Here is a 26,318-nt window from a genome sequence, read left to right on the forward strand (position 1 = left end):
GTTCTCACTTTGTGGTTGTAACAACTTCTTGCATTTTTCTGTGGACACTAACTTTTTTCTCTTCCATTCCTGGGTTCATCATTGCTTCATCTGTAGTAAGTTTTTCTGTTTGTGTATTTTGTTATTCTCCTTCATATGCCGTTTTTCCTTATAAGTCTGAAAATCTTTACTGCTTATTCATATTAATTTAAAAAGAACGATGTTGACCATTCCAGCGGCAGGTGGGGTTTCTTCTACTGTGCTGTTAGTATGTCATTTTCACAGTGGGTCTCTTCCCTCAGCAGGAGGTCTGCCTGGGAACTCTGGGCTCATGGGTGGGGAGTGTGAGCTGGCAGGCTTCACTTCAGCGTGACTGAGCAGGAACAGCCCATTGACAGGATGTCAAAGACACAAGCAAAGGGGGCTTTGCGCCAGGGTGGCCAACATCTAGCTTTCCCTAGATAGTCCTTCAGTGTCATTAGCCAAAAAGTTGATCATTTTCATCAGGGGATAAAAAATCAGGCACCAGCTCTCAGACTGGTCAGTGCTCATTGTATATCATTGTTACACATATTTTTGCTGTTGTTATATTCATTCGTTTGTTTTATTTTTAGATTGTACTTTGGTTGGTGGGTTTTGCATTGTTACAAATTTTTAATTTTTATTTTCCAGATGAAGTTGCAGCTCACTGCACTTTGTAATTCTCCACTTCACCCCTATCCTTCATTTTACTTGCCTGCTCTAAGCCCAGAGCCTCCCTGGCGGATATTAGGAGCAACTTACCCCTCACTTTTCTGCAGGCCTCGTGGAGTGAATTCTAGCTACGTAAGCTTTCCTCCACTTGGTTTCATTTCTTACCACCCTTCCATCTGTTTTCCACCTTCTAAAAATTTGTTGAAATCTCTCATCTGCTGATCAACTCTTTTTTGTTTTTTTGTCCACTGTCAAGGGTTTATACTTTTTTACACTCTGGTGAATGTCCATCATTTGAATTGGAAGCTTCTTCATAAACTTTATAGTGATCTATCTTGAGTCAATAAAACAGCCTTGCAAACAAGTCAAGATTTTACCAGACCAACAATTTCAAGAAGAAGAATAAAACAATTTTTTAATAATTTAAAAAATTTAAAATAATCCTCAGATACTCTTACCAAAATGCCAAGTTTGGATTTTATCCCACTCCCTGGATCTAACTATTCAAAGAGAAAACATAGCCCAAACCTGACCTAGTTAACAGCTGGGATTGAAGGTCATTTGTCAGTTGGGGGTGGGGAGAGGTGCAGCCCTAGGGACAGAGAACTCAGCCCCTTTGTTGGGGGGTTTGAACTGCTTACCCTGGAGCTTGGTGACCATCCCTGGTGGGCAGATGGGGCGGGTGACGCAGCGGGCACAGGAGTTGGAGGCTGACGTGGCACAGAACATTCCAGGTCGACACTCGCAGACGCGGGAGGAGTTCCACATGCAAGGTGTCTTCTCCACGAGGTGGTCTGCGGGACAGAGAAGGGTCCTGAGGAAGGACTGGGATGGAGAGGGCAGGGGTCCAGAGAAGCCCCAGGAGGACAGAGACATATTTGCCCAGGAGCACATGCTCATTTGATGATTCCGTTGAGCAGATCTTTCTGCTGAACAAAATAATTATGCTGAGCCAAAGAAGGTGGACAAGAAAAGGTGTATTATAGGGACTTCCCTGGCAGTCCAGTGGTTAGGACTCCAACCTTCCACTGCAAGGGACACAGGTTCGATCCCTAGTCGGGGAACTAAGATCCCGCATGCCACGTGGCATGGCCAAAAAAAACAAAAACAAAAACAAAAACGGAGTATATGCTCTATGATTCTGTTTATAGGAAAAGCCAGAAAATGCAAAGTATTCCATAGTGACAGAAAGCATAACTGTTGCGTAGGACTGGAGCAGAGGCAGGGATCGATGGGAGGGATGGCAAGGGAGCACGGGGACAGTTTGGGGGGTGACGGACAGTTCATTGTCTTGACTGTTGTGATGGTTTCACAGCTACACACATCTGACAAAACCTATCAAAGTGCACACTTTAAACGTGTGCATTTTATGGTATGTCAACTATATCTCAATAAAGCTATTAAAAGAAAAAAATCCCCCCAAAATAAAATAAAATAATTTTTTAAATAAAGAAAATAATTCAGAGAACAGGGGTGAGTGGGCATGGGTAGAGATGAACCAAGACCGGCCCTGACTGATAATTCTTTAAAACTGGGTGATAGTCCATAACCATTCCCGATTCTCTCTACTTCTGAATATGTTTGAAATTTTCAATGATGAAAAGTGGATTTTTTCAAAAATCAAAAAACTTGTTAGTGGTTTTGTAAAAGAAGAAGTATAATAATGCATTTATACATGTTTGGGGATATTCTACATGCTCTGTTTACGGGTGAAAATAGAATTACTGCATCAGTAGTTTAGACAAACGTGATTCGCTCATAAGGACATTTCTCAATCGGCAGGATACTTACAGGCTTAGAAGCCTTGCACGATAAAGATAAGGGACTGCACGGTGTCTTCCTGAAACCTCTCATTATTACTTATAATATGGTGTTAACATAACGGAGTGTGTGCAAGGCGGTGTTCTTAGCGCTCTATCCAGATTAACCCGGTTTAACCTATTTAACTCCCAGAACGGGTCTCTGAGAGAAGTCTATTATTCTGCGCATTTCACGGATGAGGAAACCGAGGCCCAGAGAGGTTAAGAAACTTGCTTGAGCTTATAAGCTCCCGAGCCGTAGAGCCAAGACTTGACCCCAGGCACTTGAGCTCCACCCCACACGGTTGCAGGGCTTCAGTTATTCAAGTTGAAGGAATTCTTGGGCCCAGAGTCATCTCTTGTTTCCCCATCTGACACAGCAGCTGTGACAGATTATATTTTTTCCAGGAATGGCCACAGAAATAGCTCTGGGTCTGTCTGCTCTTCCAGAGCTCAGCCACTTACCCATCAAGAAGCATGGTCCCTTGTTGGGGAACTAAGATCCCACATGCCATGCGGCACGGCCAAAAAAAGAAAAAAAAAAAAAAGCACGACATTTTTTTCCCTTCCATGACTCAAGGGGGCCCTGTGACCGCCTCCACAGGCAGAATGTAGTGGAAGTTACGCCGTGTAGCTTCCAAGGCTGGGCCATAAAAATGGGTATGGTTTCTACACCCCCCCCACCCCAACTCATCTTTGAGTCCAGCACCCAGGACTTGAGGATGCCCGAAGCAGGCCATATAGAGGCCGACGCGGAGAGGCTCTGAGGGCCCAGCCCACAGCCTCTTCGACCCCAGACCCGAGAATGAAAAAGCTTTCAGATGATTCCAGCTCCAGGCTTCAAGTTTTCCAGCTGAGATCCCAGACATCGTGGAGCAGAGACCCAGTGTCCCCGTGGTGCTGGGTCTGAATTCTGACCCACAGACACCATGAGTACAGAGAATAGTTTGCTTTTCACCGCTCAGTTTGGAGAAAATTTGCTGTGACCTTAGTAATTGGAACAGCGACCCCCAGCGACCACGAACGGAGTGTCCTTTCCCCCACTTGGCCTCCCTGGACTCCAGTCCGTGTCGCTGCAGAGACAGAATCACACCTCTCCCCGGTGGTGGTGGCCACTGTGAGTGGGCCGGGGCTACAGCCATGGCAGCCCGGGGCCTGGGCAGCTGCTTGGACGTCACAGGGAGGCTGGTGGTGCTGTGAGGCTGCGGGGAGCTGGCCGCAGGGGAAACTCTGCCAGGACGTCACCCCACCGTGCATATAGCGGTCAGTCTCTAAGTGCCTGTGCAGAGGCGCTCTAAGAGGCAGCACAGTGGGGTGATGAGCTCAGAACCCAGTGGCAGGCTCCCTAGGTTCAAATCCTGGCCCTGCCATTTGCGAGGGCTTGTGGCCCTTGGAAGCCCCCTGACTTCCCCGAGCCTCAGTTTCCTCTTCTGTAAAATGGGGGCAATCGCAATCCAGGCATCATAGGATACGTACAAAAATAATGAGACAAGCTTGAAACAGGTAGGTGATCGACAAATATTTCCTTGCAGGAAAGGCTGAGTGAATGGAAGCTCTCTGAAAAGGGGTCACGGCCATCAAAACCCACAATCGTGAGAACGAGTCACTAGAAGCCAACCGCTCAAAAAACGCCAGCAAGGTGAACCAGGCTCCCAAGGGCTGAGCATCCGAGACCAAACTCAAGGCTCCCCCACCCCCAGATTCTTGGCCTCTTGTCTAAGACCCCACCTGCTCCCTGGAAGGAGCCTCTGGAGGAGAACAAGGCCCTTACCTCCTGAACAGCTCACACAGGCCGTGCAGCGACCGTCCCTGCCCAGGTAGTAGTCAGGGTCACACTGCTTCCTGCAGTCGGCAGACCCCTGAGGGCATGGCTGTTGCAGGGTCAGCCCTGGGAAAAGAAGCAGAGAAGCCTCAGGCCAGGCCACCTTGACAGAGGCCTCGCCCTCATCCCACCACCACCCCCATTACTGAAGGCCCCCAGCTCCATGGCCAGCTCCCAAACTCTGCACATGTCGATCAGTCCTTCAGAGGGAGTCCTGAGGCTCAGAGAGGGAAGGAATGTGTCTAAGGCCACATAGGAGAAGAGTGCTAACTGCCTCCTAACTGCCCCCCACCCCCGCTTCCAGTCCCTCCCCCCTCTGCCAGAGCCCTCTCCCCAGTCTCACTGCTCTGTCACTGCCCTGCTCATAACTTTGGTAGCCACTTTCCCTTTGAGTTCAGCAATGAGGCAAGGATTCCTACTATCACAACTTCTATTTAGTTTGGTCCTGGGCATCATAGCCAATGCAATAAGGCAAGAAAAAGAAATAAAAGTGGTAAGGTTTAGAAAGGAAGATACCAAGCAGTTATGGACAGATGATATCATTGAGTGCACAGATAATCCGAAGAGTCTGAAGATACATTATTAGAAGAAATAAGTGAGTTTCGCAAGTGAGTTGGATATAACGTTATTATATCAAAATCAATTGAACGTCTATATATTTGCATTGAACCACATGAAATTGCCATTTTGATAGTACAGAAACAGTCAAATACTGGCATTTCACATAGTTCAAAATAATACTAACAATAAAAAGTTAGAACATGAAATATTTAAAAAGATACCATTTACATCATCATCAGAAATACCAAATACTTAGAAATCTAACCAAAAGATGTAAATATTTCTACACAGACAATAATAAAACATTATTGGGAGAATTTAAAGAAGGCCTAAATAGGGGTGGGAGGGATAAATTAGGAGTTTGGGATTAACATATACACACTACTATATATAAAATAGATAATCAACAAGGATTAACACATACACAATACTATATATAAAATAGATAATCAACAAGGACCTACAATACACTGTAATAACCTATATGGGGAAAGAATCTGAAAAAGAATAGATATATGTATATGTTGAACCGAATCACTTTGCTGTACACCTGAAACTAACACAACATTGTAAATCAACTATACTCCAATATAAAATTAAAATTTTAAAAATAAAAATAAAAAATAAAGAAGACCTAAATAATGTAGACCTATACCATATACTCAATACTGCAAAGAGGTGGATTCTCTTCAAACTGATCTGTAGATTCAATGCAATTCCAATTAAAATCCCAATAGGATATCTTACGAAATTTGAAAAGCTGATTCTAAAATTTATGTGGATATGCAAATTACCAAGAACAGCCAATACACTGTTTAAGACCAAAGTTGGAGTAGTTGCTCAAGCATCCAGACTTACTGAAAAACTATAGTAGAGAGAATGGTATTCACACGGAATACACAAAGAGGCAATGAATAGAATAGAGACTCCAGAATCCTGCCCATACATATATGGACCCTTGATTCACAACAAAGATGGCATGTGTAACAGTGGAGAAAAGACAATTTATTTGATAAATGGTGTGGGTTCAACTGAATATTCATGGGGACTCTTTAAACAAAGGCAAAACAGCAATGACCTTAGAAAATAAATGTAGGGTGTCATTGAGATTTCAGAGGAGGAGAAGCCTTACAAAGCAGAACATGAAAAGCGCTAGTCATAAAGAAACAGATGGATCAATCTGACTACACTGAAATTAAGAACGTCTCTTCATCAAAAGACACCGTAAAGAGGATGAGAAGGCAAGCCACAGGGTGGGAGAAGATGTTTTGAACACAATTATAGGACAAAGAATTATAAGAAGCCCTACAAATCAATTTTTTAAAAAGAGAGAAATGAAAACGTACATTCACACAAATGTTTTTCATTATAGCCCCGAAATGGAAACCACTCAAAAATCCAAAATCTGTTTGGATGAACAAAGGGTGGTATCCCTATACAATGGAAGGCTATTGGGTAATAAACAGGAGTGAGCTGAGGACCCCAATCTGTCACCATGGGAACCGGGGGGGCATCAAATCGACACCTGCAGAGGCTGGGCTGCTGTGCTGCATGCCCCAGCACCTGCCTCAGTATCCGGCACCCAAAATGTGAAATGAATGAGTCCTTCCATTATCTACTCTGGCCCTCGAGGCCCTCAGCCCCAGAAGACCTGGGGGCCCTCTTCTCCCCACACTGGGAAAGACCACAGCTCGGTGCCTGCCTGCCCCGACTGCCATACACAGACGCCCAGCCATCGGACACCGTTTCCCCGAAGACAGACCACAGCTTCTCTGCAGAACTTACCTGGATCTGGATTGAGCTTCCCCGTGGAGGAGCTAGAGTGGGCAGTGATTTTAGGAGCATCTTCTGGGGCAAGGGGGGTGCCCCCTCCAAGAAGTGTGGTCCTGGCCTCAGAGCTTGCTGGAGAGGTCCGGGTGGGCTTGGCCGGGGGGATGGTGCTGCAGGGAAGGAAGCGGGAGATGAGACTGGCAATTTTCCTTATGGGGCAAGCGGAGTCTGTGCTCAGGGACAACCGTTTCTACAGAGAATAGGTCCCCAGACACTCTGCTCACAGCCTCTGGCAGGCCCACTGTCAGCTCCTGGGAGCAAGGGCTGTGTTTTCTAGGCCTTCTCGGTCTCCTGTGTGCTCAGGGTAGGCTGGGCACACAGTAGGGACTCAGATGACTTGTGGGCTTAGCAGAGAGGCTCCCTGGGCTGAACCCCACCCTCACCCCCAGCCAGCCGTGCCCTGGACCCCCCTATGGGGTGGGACAGCCCCACGCTAAGGTCAGCAGGATAGGAGGGGGCCGGGAGTCACCTGGCAGGGGCCTTGCAGTCCTGTGGGCTGGCGCTGCAGTTGGGGGTGGCCCCGGGGGAAGGCAGCTCACAGACAGTGTTCCTCTGCGCTGTGCCTGCAGGGAGGATGGTGATGCCTTCAGACTTGGTATCACAGAGCCAGAGGCTCCAAAATACACCTTTTACCACCACAACCCAGGAAAACACAGTGGCCACCTGAGGTTGTGCCTGCCCAGCATCCGTCCCCTTTGGGAGTAAAGCCGTCCACCTTTCCCTGGAGAATTACACCTCAGTCTCAATGTCTGTGGTAAGGGGCTGGGACCCCACTTCAGGAGTAGCCATGGGACCAGGCTGGACCAATCAATCCATCCCATTCCTCTGGCCATGATGGACTGGTTCAGGGGTGGGCACATGACCCAAGACACGCCTATGAGATGCAATTTCAAGGTTTTATTTTGGTTGTTGAGAATGTGGGAAGGAGAAGCTGTCTTTCCACTAGGGTTGGGTAGGAAGCAAGCCAGGAGCTGCTGGTAGATATTTTACAGACAAACACACACATAGGGTAGTAGAGATGAGAGACGGGAAAAGACAGAGCTCCTGGATCCAGCCACGCCTTAAGCTCCACAAAGCTATCCTCAGACACTTCAGTTCCATGAGCCAAAAACATTGTAACTTGCAAGCCAAAGAGTACTGGAGAATACTGGGTGAAAGCAAAAGTGGAGAAGAAAACACATAGTGCTTTCAATCAAGTGGACTTGAGTTTGGAAGTTTTGGTAGAGGTGGGTATGAGCAATGCTGACTTATCTCATCTGTCTGCACTGTGGTGGGGTGATGAGATCTGGGCATAAGGTTCAAACACTGGATTAGATATTCCCTGCTCTGTGGTCTTGAGCAATTAATTACCTGCCATCTCTGAACCTCAATTTCCTCACTTATAAAATGGGGCTAATACAGGCTGATGACATCTGGAGAATTTCAGGGGAGAAAGCCTATGCAAGGTCTTAGTGTAAGGCTTAGCTACAAGCTTGATCTGAGACAGAAACTACTTTCCATTCTACAGCAGAAGAGACTGAGGTCCTGCGAGTTGCTCAGTGGGCAGTCCCACAGAGGAATCTAGAAGTTAGCCAGGCTTTGGCAGCCGAAGGTCGGAGCACTTCTAAAGCAGTGCTGTCCAATAAAATATGTCAATCACATGTCATCGTTTTAAATTTTCTAGTAGCCACATTTTAAAAAGTAAAAAAGAAACAAGTGAAATTAAACAATACGTTTATTTAACCCAATATATCTAAAATATTGTGCCAATCGGTAATCAACATAAAAAATAATTAATGAGACGTTCTACATTCTTTTCCTATACTAAGTATTTGAAATTCGGGGCATTTTCTATACTGACAGCACATCTCAGTGCAGCTGGCCACATTTTAAGCGTGGCCGGTGGCACCGCCTTGGGCAGCAGGTCTGGGGGCAGCAAAGAGAGGCCTCTGGCGCCACCGTGTGGCAGGTGCAGGAACACCGTCGAGAGAGCTTCTCCAGCCAGAGCTGGTCCACAGGCTGGAGCGACAGAACTCAAGGCTACTTTTCTTAGAGACGCAAGAGTTTCTGAGCTGAAGAGCCCCCGGGCAAGGCCTTCTAGTCACACCTCTGCATTTTACATATGGGAAGACTGAGGCCCAGAGAGGACTGGGAACATGCCCCAAGAGGCAAAGCTGTACAGAACCCCAGGTACCCGATGTCCACTCCAGAGCCCTTTCCACGCCACCACCTGCCCCTGCTTGTGGGTGGCGGGCTTCTGAGGGTCCCTCCGCTGAGGGTTCTGTGTGTCCAGAGAGAATCCGGCCAGATTTGAACCCCACCACCCCCAGCTCTGATCTCCCTGTCACATCATTCAACACATATCTCTGAAGAGCAGATTCTGCGCCGGGTGTCTGATGAGGCAGCAGGGAGATGACCGTGGCCCTCACGAAGCTACGGCCTAGGGAGGGAGACGAGCACTGACCACACCGAGACAGACACAAGTGCTCGCCTCCATGTCGAGAAGTGACCTGGGAGAGGTCGGGAGGAGACGTTTGGACAGAGAGCTGAAAGCAGAGTTGACTGAGTGAATGGGGAGGGAAGGGTGTCCCAGAAAGCGCAAACAGCATGTGCGAAAGCGTGGTGGAGTGAGAAGCACGGGGCATCCCTGGACCAAAACGGGAAACCAGCCCTCATCTTCCAGGAAACTCCCAGGACAGAAACTTCAGGTTTCTTTCTTGTTTATCAGGCATCAAAGAATTTCTGCCCCGATCCTCAAACCAACCCAAGACCTCTTCCAGCCAGGGCGGTGCCTGGGACTCTTTCTGAGCCTGGGACCCGAGGTGCAGGGAAGGGGCAGCAGGGGCCTCCGTTTGCATCCCTGGCATCATCGTGATAGGAGATGTGATCTTTCCAACAGGAAGGAGGAGGTGGGAGGTGGAGAGTCGTTGGGAGGTCTGCGGCGGGGAAGCACTGGCACAGATCGTGGTCCTGGACGGTGGGGATACTCACCTTGGAATTTGACAACCATCCCTGTCGGGCAGACAGAGTGAGGGAGGCAGCGGGCACAGGAGTTGATGGCTGATGTGTCACAGAACATGCCAGTCCGGCACTCGCAGACACGGGTAGAGTTCCATGAGCATGGCTTCTTCTCCACGAGGTCGTCTAAGGGACACAGAGGAGGGTCACCGGGGACAGAGGGAGGGCGAGGGAAGGGACTCAGAAAAGTCCAGGAGCAGTCCAGCACGTGAGGGAGGATGCTGCTATGGCATTCTGTTGGACAGGGCAGCTGGTATGCCCAGCCCTTCCTTCCAGAGCGTTCCTGACGTGAGGACTAGAGGGCAGGCGGGGTCCATGAGGCAGCCTCCACCTCCCAGCCCGCATCCCTGGAGATCACTAAAATGGTATTTAAAAGAAGTGAATGGGGCTTCCCTGGTGGCGCAGTGGTTGAGAGTCCGCCTGCCGATGCAGGGGACACGGGTTCGTGCCCCGATCCGGGAAGATCCCACATGCCGCGGGGCGGCTGGGCCCGTGAGCTGTGGCCGCTGAGCCTGCGCGTCTGGAGCCTGTGCTCCACAATGGGAGAGGCCACAACAGTGAGAGGCCCACGTACCGGAAAAAAAAAAAAAAAAAAAAAGTGAATGTCCCAATATTAAAATGGGCAAAAAAGACATGGAGGGGCATTAAATGCAAATTTCTCAGTGAAGGCAGCCAATTGGAAAGGCTACATACTGTGATTCCAACTACATGACTTTCGGGAAGAGACAAAACTACAGAGACGGTTAAAAAGACCAGTGGTTGCCAGGGGGTGGGGGAGGGGAAGATGAATGGGCAGAGCACAGAAGATTTTTATTTTTTAATTTTTATTTAGTTATTTTGCGGTACGCGGGCCTCTCACTGTCGTGGCCTCTCCCGTTGCGCAGCACAGGCTCCGGACGCGCAGGCTCAGCGGCCACGGCTCACGGGCCCAGCCGCTCCGCGGCACGTGGGATCCTCCCGGACCGGGGCACGAACCAGCGACCCCTGCATCGACAGGCGGACTCTCAACCATTGCGCCACCCGGGAAGCCCCACACAGAAGATTTTTAAAGCAGTGAAACTATTCTGTATGATACTGCAATAGTGGATAAATGACATTACACATTTGTCAAAAATCATAGAATATACAACACGAAGAGTGACCCTTAATGTAAACAATGAACTTTAGTTAATAATGCACCAATATTGGTTCATCAACTGTAACAATGTACCACACTAATGCAAGATGTTAATACTGGGGGAAAGTGTGAGGAGAGCAGGCATATGGGAAATCTCTGTACTTTCTGCTCGGTTTTTCTATAAACTGAAAACTGCTCTAAAAAAAAAGTCTATTAAGTTTTTTTTAATGGGCAAAGGATTTAAGAAGACTTTTCTCCAAAGAAGATATACAAAGGGCCAGTAAGCGTGTGAAAAGATGCTCAATGTCATTAGTCATCAAACCCAAACCACTATGACAGACCACGCCATATCTACTAGGGTGGGTGGAATAAAAAAGACAGACAATGACAAGTGTTGGTGAGGAGGTGGAGGAATTGGAATCCTCACAGAATGCTAGCGGGAATATAAAGTAGGACAGAGCTGTGGAAGGCAGTCTGGCAGTTCCTCAAAAAGTTAAACATAGATTTACTATATGATCCAGCAATTCCACTCTTAGGTACATACCCAAGACTACTGAAAACATATGTCCACACAAAAACGTGTACATGCATGTTCATTCCAGCATGATTCATAGCCAAAAAGTAGAAACGACACCAATGTCCCTCAACTGATAAATGGATAAACAAAATGAATTATACCCATATAACACGATATTATTCAGCCATAAAAAGGAATGAAGTACTGATACATGCTACAACATGAATGATCCTTGAAAACACTATATAACGTGAAAGAAGCCAGACACTAAAAGCCACATACTGCATGATTCCATTTATATGAAATGTCCAGAGTAGGCAAATCCATAGAGACAGAAAGTAGATTAGTGGTTGCCAGGGGATGGAAGGGGGGGAAGAATTGGGAGCTAAGGGGGTTTCTTTTTATTTTTTATTTTTGAGATATAGTTGATGTACAATATTATATACATTTCAGGTGTACAACACAGTGTCTCACAATTTTTAAAGGTTATATTCCATTTATAGTAATTACGAGGGGTTTCTTTTGGGGGAGGTGGAAATGTTCTGGAATTGGATAGTGGTGGTGGTTGCACATTGTGAATGTAATAAAACCACAGCACTGTGCACTTTGTTTATTAGTTTTAAAAATAAATGTATATATTTATTTATTTTTGGCTGTGTCGGGTCTTCGTTGCTGCGAGTGGGCTTTCTCTAGTTGCAGCGAGCAGGGGCTATGCGGTGCGCGGGCTTCTCATTGTCGTGGCTTCTCTTGTTGTGGAGCACAGGGTCTAGGCACACGGGCTTCAGTAGTTGTGGCTCGAGGGCTCTAGAGCGCAGGCTCAGCGGCCATGGCTCACGGGCCTAGCCGCTCCGCTGTATGTGGGATCTTCCCGGACCGGGGCACGAACCCGCGTCCCTTGCATCGGCAGGCAGACTCTTAACCACTGTGCCAAGCCCTAAAATTCATCATTTAAAGTATACAGTGCTGTGTGGGACTTCCCTGGTGGCGCAGTGGTGGGGAGTCCGCCTGCCGATGCAGGGGACGCGGGTTCGTGCCCCGGTCCTGGAAGATCCCACGTGCCGCGGAGCGGCTGGGCCCGTGAGCCGTGGCCGCTGAGCCTGCGTGTGCGGAGCCTGTGCTCCGCAACGGGAGAAGTCACAACAGTGAGAGGCCCGCGTACCGCAAAATAAATAAATGATGAATTTTATCTTTAAAAAAAATCACTGGTAAAAATAATAATTAAAGAATGCAAATATCCCTGGGAAAACAAGAAGGGGCATTTTTGGTCAACCAGAAATGATGAAGAGTTCTTAAATATGGAATTGGATGGAAGGAGACCACAGCCCCAAACGTACCCCATACGACTGGTTATGTTAGGAGAGGCTCTGGGTGCTTGTCTCCAGTGGGTGAACGGTAGGGGCAAGCGGGAGGGAATCCCACAAGGAGTGCAGCAGAAGTCCCTCGCCCCACACGCCTCATCCAGTCACGCCACGGAGCTAGAAGCCAAGCGTCTCCCCAAGGATACTCGGGTGAGGTGAGCTGGGCGGCGCCCCGCGGCTGGTCAGCCGTGGGGGAAGGAAGGGACCCTGCAGACCCAGAGGACCAGCCTCTGACAGACCCCGCCCGGCACCTCCACCCCACCCGCTCATCTTTGCAGTCCCCGGAGGTGGATTTCACAAGCCCCACTCGCAGACCCCCACCCTACCCCAGTCGTCAGATCCCACGTGCAGAACTCGAAGTCACCAAAGACCAGAAGAAACCAGCACCAAGAAAAAAGAGCCCCAAACTCAAACAGAACTAACACTCAAGAAAACAGATAAAAGAGAAAACAGAACAAGCCTTTGGAATCAGTATAATGAATATCCTCGGAGATGCAAAAGGAAATTGCCGCTATGAGAAGGAATCCCCTGGAGCACAGTGATGCGTTCCCCAAATCCTGTTTCAAACTGGCTCAGAGGAAGACTACATTTCCCAGCCTCCCTTGCAGATGGATAGGCGGTCATGTGACTTGGTTCTGGCCAATGGGGTGTGGGCAGCAATGATTAAAAGATCCTCCTACGCCTGGCTCCTAAAACCATCTCGGGACCCTCTCCTCTCTCTTCCTTGTTGTGGTGACCCTGGTACAGCCCCTCACTCTCACCTGCAGCCTGGAAGCTGTACTGAGGAGAGAATAAAATCCTGATAATTTTCAAAAATCTGGAGACTCCACCTAAGGACAGTGGGTAGACATCCTCGGAAAACTCAAGAAAAAAACACTCTGAGTAGCCGCCTGCATGTAATATCAAAGGCCTGGGCAGAGGCAGAAAAGACTGCGTGGACTTGCCAATTCCCTAGTTGGGGGGATGAGCAGAAGCTCCAGGAGTGGGGGGCACCCGTTTCTAGGCAGCAGGAGCTTGATAAAGACTATCTGACAGAAGAGAAGGCAGAGCCGCTGCCACCATGACAACACCCATCTCTGGCTGCTCTCTGACCCCCACCCAGGCGGCCCTCAGGCTCCTCAAACGAGTTTCAAAGGTAACAGTCAGGACTCCTCAAGAAATTAAACGTAGAATTCCCACATGATCCAGCAATTCCACTGCTGAGTGTATAAAGAATTGAGAGCAGGGACTTGAACAGCATTTGTACAACTATGTTCATAACAACAATATTCACAATAGCTAAAAGGTGTAAACAACCCAGGTGTCCATGGACATCAACGGATAGACAAAATGTGGTAGATCCATCCAACGGACTATCATTCAGCCTTAAGAAGGAAGGAAATTCTGACACATGCTACAACATAGATGCACCTTGAAGACATTACGCTAAGTGAAACAACTCACAAAAGGATAAATATTGTATGATTTCACTCCTGTGAACATCCTAGAGTAGTCAAGTTCATAGAGACAGAGAATAGAATGGTAGTTGCCAAAGGCTTGGGGTGAGGGTGTGGGGAGCGATGAGGAACTAGGGTTTAATGGGGAGAGAGTTTCAACTGGGGAAGATGAAAAAGTTCTGGAGCTGGATGACAGTGATGGTCACCCCAAAATATGAATGTACTTCATGCCGCTGAAGAGTACATTTTTAAATGGTTAAAATAATAAATTTTATGTTACGTATATTTTACCACAGTTTTTTTAAAAAAGTAATTCTTGGGAAGTCCCTGGTGGTCCAGGGATTAGGACTCGGTGCTTTCACTGCCGTGGCCCAGGTTCAGTCCCTGGTTGAGGAACTAAGACCTCGCAAGCCCCACCGCACGGCCAAAAAAAAAGAAAATGTAACCCTGAGAGTCCCCAGTTGATGCTCTGAGCTGGGAAGACGAACTCAAGGCCAGTGAGATGGGGCAGGTGTGAAGGAGAAATCCCTCACGCTGTATCAGGGACAGAGCTGCTGCCCCGGCTAAGCTCAAGCAAGAAGGAAAAATATAAGAAGGCGACAGTGCAAACATGCTATAGCAGGAAAGATGGAAGGGAGGGAGGAAGGAAGACAAGAAAAAGAGAAAGACCTAAAAAAGATAGGAATATAGTTTGCAAGGACAAAGAACCCAGTCTGCAACTAACAAGCAATCCCAGCAGTGCTTCACACTATAAAGGAACTTAATTAGAATAGTAATTCAATAAAGGAAGAGCTCCAAAAAAAAAGATGATTTTTTAAAAGGATGAGATAAGAAGGAAGTCTGCAGAGCAAAAGAAAACAAACTGAGATGCACAACACCATAATTAGAAATTCAGTAAGTGAACTACCAGTGTCCTGGGGGCCCTGTCTTGCCCTGGGCAGCAAGAAACAAGATTAGACAGAAAATTGAGTTAACGGCATGGAGAAAAGATTGAGAAAATACCGGTGAATGCAAGGTTAAAACACAGATATTAATGCAATTAATGAAGATGGTAGACAAGGAGGAAAGGCAAAGACAATCAAACATAAGAATAATTGGTATCCATCAAGTTGACACTGAGATATATCTGTTTAGCAGAGATAAAATCCATGTCAGTTCCCCTGAAATGAAGGAAGAACTAAATCTACAGGTAGAAAAGACATACCAGATACCAGGAAGATTTGTTTCCAAACAATTAATATCAAGGGATATTCTGGTTAAGTTTTTGATCCTTAAGACTAGAGAAAGAATGATTCTTGCAGTCACCTACAAAGAGGGGGAAAGAAGCTGACTGCAGACTCCTCCACAGCAATATCCATCACGAGAAGACAGTGCACCAGTGCCTACCAACTTCTAGAGAAAATGTGTCCCAGGCATAATATTATACCCACCCAAGTTGTCATTCCAGTTTAAAAGCATCAAATATTCTCAAACATGAAAGAAGTGAAGGAAGGTGCAAAGATGAGTCCTCCCTGAAAAGTCCACACGACAGGGCTTCCCTGGTGGCACAGTGGTTGGGAGTCCGCCTGCCGATGCAGAGGACGCGGGTTCGTGCCCCGGTCCGGGAAGATCCCACGTGCCGCGGAGCGGCTGGGCCCGTGAGCCATGGCCGCTGAGCATGCGCGTCCGGAGCCTGTGCTCCGCAACAAGAGAGGCCACAACAGTGAGAGGCCCGAGTACCGCAAAAAAAAAAAAAAAAAAAAAAAAAGTCCAAAATTCAGGAATGAGAAGCTGTGATAAATGGACTCATAAGGCACAATGAATGAATTTAAATAGCAAAGTAAAGCTAACGTGCCAAGGAACTTAGGGCTACAGAAAAGATGATAAACATCATAGACTATGACGAAGCAAAAATAATGCAAGCAATAAAAGTCAGGAAGAGGACGGGGAGCCCAGCGAAGCCATTCATTTTTCATTACAGGGAGTCAGCCAACTCTCAGCTACCCCGAAATTGAAGCAAGTAGAATATGACTCTGCCAGAAGAGACAGTCATTCCTTAAATGATTCCTAGCCACTTACTGACGTTCATAACCTCTTTTGTTAATTTCAGAGGGTTTTTTTTTTTTTTTTTTTTTTTAGGAACTACTATCTCTTGTGATAGTTTAGCTTCTTCACTTTGGTTGCTTCTTCCTCTGATATATTTGAATAAAGTTAAATGTAATCATTTTCACGCCATAAATAGTATGATCCCATCCTCTTAAAGATTCCTTCTTTCTATCTGTGCATAGTCTGTCTGGCTACTAACCTACCCATTCTTCTCTCTATGGAGAGGGACAGAGAGGTGTCAGTCACCCACTGATGGGGGAGGGGCAGAGTTGACTTTCCTCCTTACACTTGTGTATTGCTTGAATTTTTATGATGGACGCATATAACTTTTGTTTAATAAAATGTAGTCATTAATTGAACATTTTTTTAAAGATACACCAGAGAAATGCTAACATAAACAAGAATGGCAATATTACTATCAAACAAAAATGAAATTAAGGCAACCACATTATAAGAAACAGAGAGGTGTATTTCATGTTGATAAAATGTCCAACCCACCAAGACAGCAGGATACTCAACAACACTGTACCAAATAACATAGCTTTGACATTTATAAAGCAAAAATAGAACACAAGGAAAATCTGATGAAAAACAAGCATATTGGAAGATAGATTTTAACATGTCTACCTCAAAAACCAACCTCTGTGAAGGTGACAAAATAAATAAAGATGCATATTATTAAAATAACATAATTAACAAGCTTGATTAGATAGGTATACATGGAATTTTGTACACAACAAGCAGAATACTCATTTTTCCCCCCAAACACACTAAACATAATAAAAAGCATGAAAATGTATTAGGCCACATGAAATCTCAACAAATTTCCCCACCTCACCCCCCAAAAAACCCAACAAACGCGAGATAGCACACAAACCATCTTCACTACCCATAATAAGAAATTAACAAAGAAAGCACTTATTGAAGAAGTTCTCCTGGAAGCACTGTGGTCTTAGGGGAACAACACAGCCCTTGGTGTCAAACCAGCAGCTAAAACTCTAGTGCTGCAAATTACCACAACATTGTAATTTTGGAAAGGCCCTTAACCTCCCTAAACCTCAGTTTCCTCACTGTAAATCTGGAATAAGAAAAGAATCTTCCCCTAGGAGTTTAGCAAAGATTAAACTTAATACATGGGACTTCCCTGGGGGTGCAGTGGTTAAGAATCCGCCTGCCAATGCAGGGGACACGGGTTCGATCTCTGGTCTGGGAAGACCCCATATGCCACGGAGCAACGAAGCCCGTGCGCCCACAACTACTGCGCCTGAGCGCTAGAGCCCGCGAGCCACAACTACTGAGCCCGCATGCCACAACTACTGAGCCTGCGTGCCTAGAGCCCGTGCTCCGCAACAAGAGAGGCCACCACAGTGAGAAGCCTGCGCACTGCAACGAAGAGTAGCCCCCACTCGCCGCAACTAGAGAAAGCCCGTGTGCAGCAGCGAAGACCCAACGCAGCCAAAAAATTTTAATTACTTAATTAATTTTTAAAAAGTAAACTTAATACATAAGTGTGAGTCCCTCCCTTGAGGAAACGTGGTAACTAAGTCTCTCTAAAAAGTATGGATGCAGGGAATTCCCTGGCGGTCCAATGGTTAGGACTCGGCACTTTCACTGCCGAGGGCCTGGGTTCAATCCCTGGTCAGGGAACTGAGATCCCACAAGCCACACGGCGTGGCCAAAAAAGCAAAAAAAAAAAAAAAAAGTATGGATGCAAAAGATCATGGTTGATGGTTGATACCTATTCACAAAGCCTGAGGGGTAAACTGAGGCACCAGGGGGCTGATTCAGAGTACAGGCACCAAATCTTGATCCGCCCCACCTTTCAGATTCTCCGCCTCCGCTGCCTTCCCCACACCCCCGAGGCTCCCCATCCTCCCTGGAAGGAGCCCCCCGAGGAGAGACGCAGCCCTTTTACCTCCAGAACAGCTCACACAGGCGGTGCAGCGGCCGTTTCTGTCCAAGTAGTAGTCGGGATCACACAGCTTCCTGCAGTCATCGGGCCCCGCAGGGCACCGCGCCTTCAGGGAACGCCCTGAGGGAGAGAAGCAGAGAAGCTCCAGGTCAGGCCACCCTGGAGGGTCACTGCTGCTGGGGTGTGGGCGGGGCCTGCCTCCGAAAGAGGTGCCTCAGAGGTGACAGAGGTGGAGAGAAATGAACTCCTGAGGACGTCATTCAAACCTGAGTTATGGCACCATGGACTACTCTGTTATTGACTCAATTATTCCCCCTTTGTCTTGTTTGGGCCTGAGTTAGGCTGCTGTTCGTGCCAACCAAAGACCAGCGGATCTCAACATTTCTCGTGTCCCCTAGTCGTTCTGGGGCAGCCTGTGGGACCCGCTCAGAATCACGTTTTCAGGCGCACAAAGTAAAACACTTAGGATGGTGAAGGACCCAGCCATGTTGGCATACAGTTATCAAAGCGTTGAACGAAATAATTTAAGATGTAATACATGTGATTCTTTGTAAAGTCATTAAATAAGATCTAATAACTACCATAGTTGCAAAGTAGTGATGAAAATAAACAATGTCTTATGATATCTGCAGCAGTTGTAATATAATATGAGAATACCTGATTTCTACTGATGGAAAAGCTGCAGGTACTGCTATTACTGCTATGCTTTGTTGCCTTAATTCATAATGGAAGGAATTCATAAAGGGAATTTTTGTTAGTGGCGAATGAAAATAAGTGAACTCAATCAGGTTCGTGGCTTCCCTGAAATCTACTCACAGACCCTTGGGAGTCCATGGACCACAGGTAAGAGTCCCTGCTCTAGAATAACATGCAAGAACCTCTCAAAAGTACTAGCTTGATGGTACACACCCTCTAGCTCAGGAAACTTTGGTAGCTCCCCAGTGGGCTTTCAGAGAGGTAAATCTGACCCACGACTCCTTGCTGAAAACTTTCAAAGACTTCTCATGGCTCCCAGGATAGAGGTATAGGTCCTTACCATGGTCAGTGCCCATTCATATACCCCTGCCTCTATTCTCTAGCCACACTGGAGTCTCCCTGTTCCCCAAGGTGGCCATGCTCCCTTCTGCCCCAGGGCCTTTGAACAAGCTGGTCCTCTGCCAGGACTGCTTTTCCCCCCTTTCCCCTAGTAAACTCCCACTCAGCCTTCACATCATAGTCAAGGCATCACTTCCTCAGCAACTTGGACAGGACCCCTGTTATAAACCATCAGAGACCTACATACCTTGCCCTCTTACACCTAACTCTGTTGTAATTTCATATTTATTTAGAGGATAAACTTCGTGTCTGGATTTCCCACATGAGTGTCAGCTCCTCGAGGATGGATCTTTCTGTGTCTGCTCACCAATGAGTCCCCCGTCACAGGGGCTGCCACGTATTTGATCAATACACGTTCTGACAACCTAAGCAATACAGACTCCTCGGCCTGGCACTCCCAGGCCTCACTCTTGTCTGCAGACTCCTGGTCTGGCGTCATTGTACCTCATTTGCTTCGTGTACTCTGTACCCCAGCCAGCCTGGGCCTCTCCATCTTTTCCCTAGCACTCCTCAGATGTCCTGGAACGTTGTTATGGGTTGAATTATGCACCTCCCCCCAAAAAAAGAAAAGTGATGCTGAAGTCCTAACCTTCCAGTATCTCAGAATGTGACCTTATTTGAAGACAGGGCCCCTCCAGAGGTCATCAAGTTAAAATGAAGTCATTAGCGTGGGCCCTCATTCCGTATGACCGGTGTCCTTAGAAAAAGGGGGAAATTTTGGATACAGAGACAGATATGCACACAGGGAGATGCCCACGTGAAGAGTGGAGGTATGCTGCCACAAGCCAAGGAACCACCAGAAGCTGGGAGAGAGGTCAGAACCTTCCTTGGAGCCTTCAGAGGAAGCACAGCCCTGCCAACACATTGATCCTGGACCTCTAGCCTCCAGAACTGTGAGACAACGAACCGCTGGTGTTTAAGCCCCTCAGTTTGTGGTACTTTGTTAATGGCAGCCCAGGAAACTGATATGAGAGATACCCCCTCCATCTCCATTTCCACCCCAGGGAACCCTTCGTATCTAGCCAGGTCAGGCTGAAACCACCCCCCAACCATGGAACTTTCCTGATCACCTGATCCTTTCCAGATTCCCCTCCTGGGTCCCTTTAAAATCGCCTCTCAGCACCAGGGGTTGTTCCGATGTGAACTTTAGAAAACCCTCTGTTGCAGGAAACACACTCACAGGTTCAGAGTAGCTGAGTTGGGGGTCAGTCTGACTCACTAGACTCACACTTACTGACCACCAGCTTCGCGCCAGGGACTGATTTATTTTTATTTATTTATTCGGCCATGCTGCAGCATGTGGGATCTTAGTTCCCCGACCAGGGATCGAACCCAGGCCCCCTGCAGTGGAGGTGAGGTGTCCTAACCACTGGACCACCAGGGAAGCCCCCAAGCCCTGATTTAGAGATTGAAGGTGAGGTCCCTGCCCTCATGGAACTGATGCTCTAGCCTGGGGAAGAGACAACACGTAAAGAAAGAAATTAGCGGGACTTCCCTGGTGGTCCAGTGACTAAGAGTCTGTGCTCCCAACGCAGGGGGCCCGGGGTTCGACCCCTGGTCAGGGAACTAGATACCACCTGCCGCAACTAAAAGTTCACATGCCGCCACTAAAAACAGATCCCGCGTGCGGCAACTAAGATCCAACGCAGCCAAATAAATAAATATTTTTAGAGAAGAAATTAGCAAGTGGGTTCAGACTTCAGAGACAGACTCCGAAGAACATACAGCAGGAGCTCAGGGAGAGGAGAGCAGTGGGGCGTGGAGTGACAGGGTGAGACAGCGGGGGATGGGGAGGGCCCACTGAGTCCCAAAGGACCGAAGGACGCAGCTGTGCAGGGGGCGGGGTGGGGGTGCGCTGGGAGCATTCCAGGTAGAGGTAACGGCCAGCGCAAAGGCCCTGCGGGAGGAACAGGCATGGCCTGTGCAGAGGACAGAAAGGCCACGGGCCCCGGGTCAGAGGGAGGAGAAAAATGATGAGTGTTTATTGATTGCTAGTTTCTTCTTTTCCCATTTTTCACGCAGATCTTCTCCCCCGAGCACCACTTTCAGAATCAGAAACCAAATGGTTAAGAAAGCCTGAGGAGTTGTGCTGGTTCTGAGAACTGGTTCCCAAGTGTCCCTCTGTCCTGGTCCTCCCAGCCTCCGATCAGCGCCTTTCTGTCTCCAGATGTTCTCACAGTTTGTCCTCACTTTCCGGTCACCACCTCTCACCTCTGCCTCAGCATCAGGCAGGCCAGCGCCAGCTGCTTTGGCCCCCGAAACTCCCATGGGCAGAACTGCTCTTCACTGAGTCTGGGCCGCCAGCCCCTCCGCCCTGCCTTTCCCCAACCCCCTTCACCCCTTTTGCTTCCGCCAAATGGAGCCCCTCCCAGGTCTTGAATACCCATCCTTGCCCACTCCAGGCCTTGGCATGTTCTGTGTCCTCTAACCAGAGCACACCCCCTCCCCACCTTGGCCTGGCCGAGTCCTGCTTGTCCTCAGCGTGCCTTTGGATGCCACTTCCCCAAGGAAGTCCCCCCTGCATTTTCCAACAAAGTCGGGTCCTCCAGGAGTGTGTTCTCATAGTTCCCAGATGCTAACCGCCTCTTGCAGCAGACATATCTTGGAAGGACCTTTCAGCCCACAGGCTGCCCTTCTTGGAGAACTGCCCTCATTCCCCCCACCCCCGCCCCACTAGCAGTGGTCCAGGGCCGTCCTCGCCTTGGGGAACCAGAGCATAGGTGGACATCTGGACTTTTCTGAGCCATCAGATGCTTTCTTCTTGTGCTTTGGAATTGGGGCTGAAAGATGTTTGTCGAGTGTCCCCCCTGTTGCCCTGAAGAAGAAGTGCAAATGGGGAGGGAACTGTGGACCAGCCAAGCTCAGCCGGAGCTGGGGAGGCCTCCTCCTCCTCCTCGGAGAAACCCTCAGCTCCCCCAGGACGAGATGGGGGACACCCGCGTGGCCCCAAACAAACCGTGCTCTCTGCCTAACACCAGGCCTGGCTTCACATCATCCCCCCATGCCTGCGGGGGGGACCCCTCCCATGGGGGGTGAGTCTGGGCACAAAAGGGAGGGTGATCCAGGAAGCAGGGTGCAGAATAGGAAGGGGGTGTAGCGCCCACACAGGCTCTTCGCTGATATGCCCTGCTGCCTTCCCAAATGCAATGCCTCGGGGCCAGTGCCAAATAAGAGCGAAGGGCTCAGAATTCTAGTTAGACAGCCATGTTTGAGCCCCGCCTGAGCCACTTGCTAGCACGTGACCATGGGCAAATCCCTGAACCCCGCTGTGTGCAAGTTTTCTCTTTGAGTTTCCTATCAGGGCTCAATGAGCTAAGATAGTTACAGGGCTCAGCACTGTGGCTGGCGTGGCACATGCTCCACCAATGATAACCATTGCTGTTGTTATGAGTCCGTGAGTGAGCTCCCCGTCACTGGGGCGTATGTAAGCAGAGGGCTGGGGATCAACTGTTGAGGATGCTAGAAAGGGCATAACAGGCCCGGGTTGGGGAGGGATCTGATGACATCTTAATTTCTCAATCTCAAAGGTCTCCCCGTTTCCTCCCTCCACCCCCGTACACAGCTGAGCGCTGATTGCATGCAGCCGGAAAAATGTCAGAAATTTCCCCCAGAGACAGAGGAAGGGGTTTTTGTGGGTTTTTCGTTTTTCCTCTCTTGCATGCCCGGAAGCACAGGGTCAATAAAACTCCAGCAAAATGCCCCGCCCACCACACCAGCATGGGGTGCTCAGCCACCCCCAGTCACTGGGCCTTGGAGAGGGAACATGTGGGGGAAGGGAGCCCCCTTTTCCCAAGTTACAGCATCTAAGTGGAGGGAGCCTGAGACTGGGATGTCACCCTCTCTCTCCCCACCCACTCCCCATCAAGCCCCGCCAGCCTGGCATCAAGGGGGACTGGGGGGCATGGGAAGGAAGTGTCTGTTCTTCTCCCTGCGGCTGGGATTGCAAGTCCTATGGAAAGTCACAGAGCCCCGTGGGCCACACCACTCAGGAACCCTGACCGCTGCTCTCCTGGGGAGATGGGGTGTTGTTTAAGCCCCCCGGTCTGCGGCATTTTGTTATGGCAGCCCGAGCGGACTGAGACAGATGGGTAGATGCGTGGGGGATGGGTGGCAGAGGGACAGGGAAGGGGGAAGGGAGGCAGGAGGGAGGGAGGGACAGGTTAGTGAGGGAGTGAAAGAACAGCTAGGGAGACAGGCAGGTACGTGGGTGGGTGGGTATGTGGGTGGCCGGCCCTTAAGGCACTAAAGTCCCAAGCACTAAAAAAGCATGGCAACCCACCTGTTACATACTTCAAGTCCAACACTAAACCAGAAAATAAAAGCGAGACAGTCCAATGAAGTTCCACCTTCTCCCCTACAATGACTTCTTACAACCATTTTTGGAAATAAAATATATCAAATTCTTTCCCGAAATATTTCTCTCGGTCCTTGGTGGCCTGAGCACGGGCTGGGTCTGCGCTCATGGTGGAGCAAAGAGGCTGCAGGTCTGGGACCAGACTGACCAGGGTTCCTGCCCAGCTCGGGCCACATACCCTTGGTGATGTTGTGTGTCGTGGCCTCTCGCCATCCTCCAGACAGCAACGCTGGGCCCTGTAACTGCCCTGAAGACCCCTGCCCACTGCCAGTGGCTTGCTGTCCTCAAAGCGAGAGGCAGCTATGAGAAGCCCATAGGTGCAGTCCTTCCTGACACCCTCTGCTGACATAACTCATGTCTTTCCTCCCCCGTGAGTCCCTGTTCCCAGAGGTCAGAGACCACAGCTGAGCCCCCCCCACGCAGGGGATGCCTCATGACCTGTGACCCTGAGCCTCATCTGCAAAGTGGGGAGAACAAGACCCATGCCTGCTCTGGAAGGATTTCCTGATGGTGCCCTTTATCTACTCACGGGGCCCATCACGGTGCTGGGGGCAGGTGGGCCTTCCAGGCAGCGAGCTCCGGGCCGGAAGACTGGCCCCCAAGCGAGAGCTATAGTGCCGGCAGCCCTGGGACAAACGAGTTCCCAGGGCAGGAGAGATGAGGCCTGCCAAGAGCTCGTAGGCCCGGAAGTGAGCGGCGGTCCGGGGGTGTCAATAGCCCAGGCTCTGGGGTCACAGAACCCTCGGCTCCAGCCCCAGTTGGCTCCCCCATTTCCCAGCTCTGTGACCTTGGGCAACTTGCTTAACCTTGTAGCACCCCTGACAGTCTCATCTGCAAAATGGCAATGACAGAGGATAATGGTGAAGGTCCTATGGGAGGATGCAATGCACGTGAGGCCTCAGACTAGTGTATATGCCGGGAGTATTCAACGAAGGGCAGCTATTCATTCAAACCTACAGCCAATGGCAATGACGATGTTGGCTCTGGTCCTTCCCACTCACCAATCTCCCCGGAGTGTTGTAACTCGAGGACAAAACTGCCCCCTCATCCCCGTCCCCAGCACCCCTACTCACACTCGGGGCAGCGGTAGCAACACTTCCCGGCAGCCTCGTTGTAGTAGCGGCTGGAGTCCCCCGCACAGGCGTCCTTGGAGACTCGACCCTGGAGGGTGAAACACACTGGTGAGGCCAGGAGGGTCCCAGACACCCACCCTCCCTCCTGCCCCTCAGGTCCCAGGAGGCCTGGTCTCCACTTGCTGTCAGGCCAGGCCTGAGGTGGAGCCTCACGTTATAGAAGTCAGGACAGAAACTTCCTGGAACCCGCTCCACCTTTGGTCTTCCCAGCGGAGGTGGAGGCAACCCCAGCCTTCCGTTAACTCAGGCCCCAGACCTTGGAGTCTCCCTTGACCCTCTCCTCCAGTACTCACACCCAACCCATCAGCAAATTCTCTCAGCCCCTTCGGACCAACATTCCCACCTCCTCCACCTGGCCGCAGCCCCCAGCCTCTCTCCCTGGGAATAATTCACTTGCCTCCTACTTGGCTTCCAGCACGGGGCCAGCAATAAGAGGCTCTGGTAAACCTGTCTGTTGACGTCTAACACGCATGCAGAAAAGCACACAGATCTCAAGTATATACACACTGAATTTTTACACCATAAACATATCCTGCCACCAGCACCCAGATCCAGAAATAAAATACTAGTACCCAGCTCCCACCTCATGTCCCTTCCCGCCACGAAAGTCCCCCTGCTAAGCTGACTTCTACACCGGAGATTTGTTTTTTCCACTTTTGAACTTTACCTAGATAGAAACATACGCCCTGGCAAGTGGCTTTTTTAACTCAAAATTCTAGTGTGAGAATCACCAACATTGTTGCAAATAGCAACCATTCATTCAAGTTCACTGCCTTGCAATACTGCATCCCACGAATATGCACCATTTATCTATTCTACTCTTGATGGACCTTTGGGTTGTTTCCACTTTTTCGATCATCATGAATAATCCCACCAGGAGCCTTCTTGGACCTATGTTTTGGTGCACATATGCACACATTTCCATTGGATATATACCTAGGAGTGGAACTGCAGGGTCAAAGTATGTGTGTGCTTGGCTTTGATTGCTTCTCCATACAGTTTTCTAAATTGTACGAATTGACATTTCACCGCAGGCTGTGTGTTCCAATTGTTCCACATCCTTGCTAACACTTGGTATAGTCAGTTTTTTTAAATTTTAGCCATTTGGGTGAGCATACAGTGGAATTTCATTGCATCTTTTATTGGCATTTCTCTGATGAGGGGTAATGTTGGGTACTTTTTCACACGTTTATCAGCTGATTGGATATTCTCGCTTGTAAGATGCATATTCAGGTCTTTTGCCCATTTTTTAAAAGATTAGACTGTCCAACTTTTCTTCCTGATGTGTGGGAATTCTTTATATATTCTGGATACAAGTTCTTGTTGAATATATGCACTGCAAACCTCATCTCCCATCTTATGGTTTGCCTTTCCACTTTCTTCCTGGAGTCTTGTGATGAACAGGGTTCTTAGTTCTAATGAAGTGCAATTAATGTATCAATCTTTACTTTTATAGTTAATGTCCTATTTAAGAAATATTTGCCCACCTAATGCATTTAGATATTCTCCTACATTGTCTTCTAGATGGTGTTACTTAACCTTTCCTATTCAGATTTCATTTTGGTGTCTGGTGTGAAGTAGGGTCAAGACTCTTTTTTTTTTTTTTTTTTTTTTTTTTTTTTAGCTCAAC

General features: G+C 48.6%; 1 protein-coding gene across 1 annotated transcript in view; it reads right to left on the minus strand.

Annotated features, from left to right (window-relative positions):
- TNFRSF8 (TNF receptor superfamily member 8) overlaps positions 1–26,318 on the minus strand; it is a 67,021-nt gene that overhangs the window by 23,640 nt on the left and 17,063 nt on the right. Inside the window, exons 2-8 of the mRNA XM_059064658.2 lie at positions 24,629–24,716; positions 18,110–18,226; positions 9,655–9,807; positions 7,154–7,247; positions 6,640–6,794; positions 4,243–4,359; positions 1,314–1,466 (exon numbers count right to left, since the gene is read on the minus strand). Of these exons, the coding sequence (XP_058920641.2) occupies positions 1,314–1,466; positions 4,243–4,359; positions 6,640–6,794; positions 7,154–7,247; positions 9,655–9,807; positions 18,110–18,226; positions 24,629–24,716 (877 nt within the window). The remainder of the gene's footprint in view (positions 1–1,313; positions 1,467–4,242; positions 4,360–6,639; positions 6,795–7,153; positions 7,248–9,654; positions 9,808–18,109; positions 18,227–24,628; positions 24,717–26,318) is intronic.

The sequence above is a fragment of the Kogia breviceps genome, chromosome 1 (assembly GCF_026419965.1).
Source record: "Kogia breviceps isolate mKogBre1 chromosome 1, mKogBre1 haplotype 1, whole genome shotgun sequence".
Taxonomy (NCBI): Eukaryota; Metazoa; Chordata; class Mammalia; order Artiodactyla; family Physeteridae; genus Kogia; species Kogia breviceps.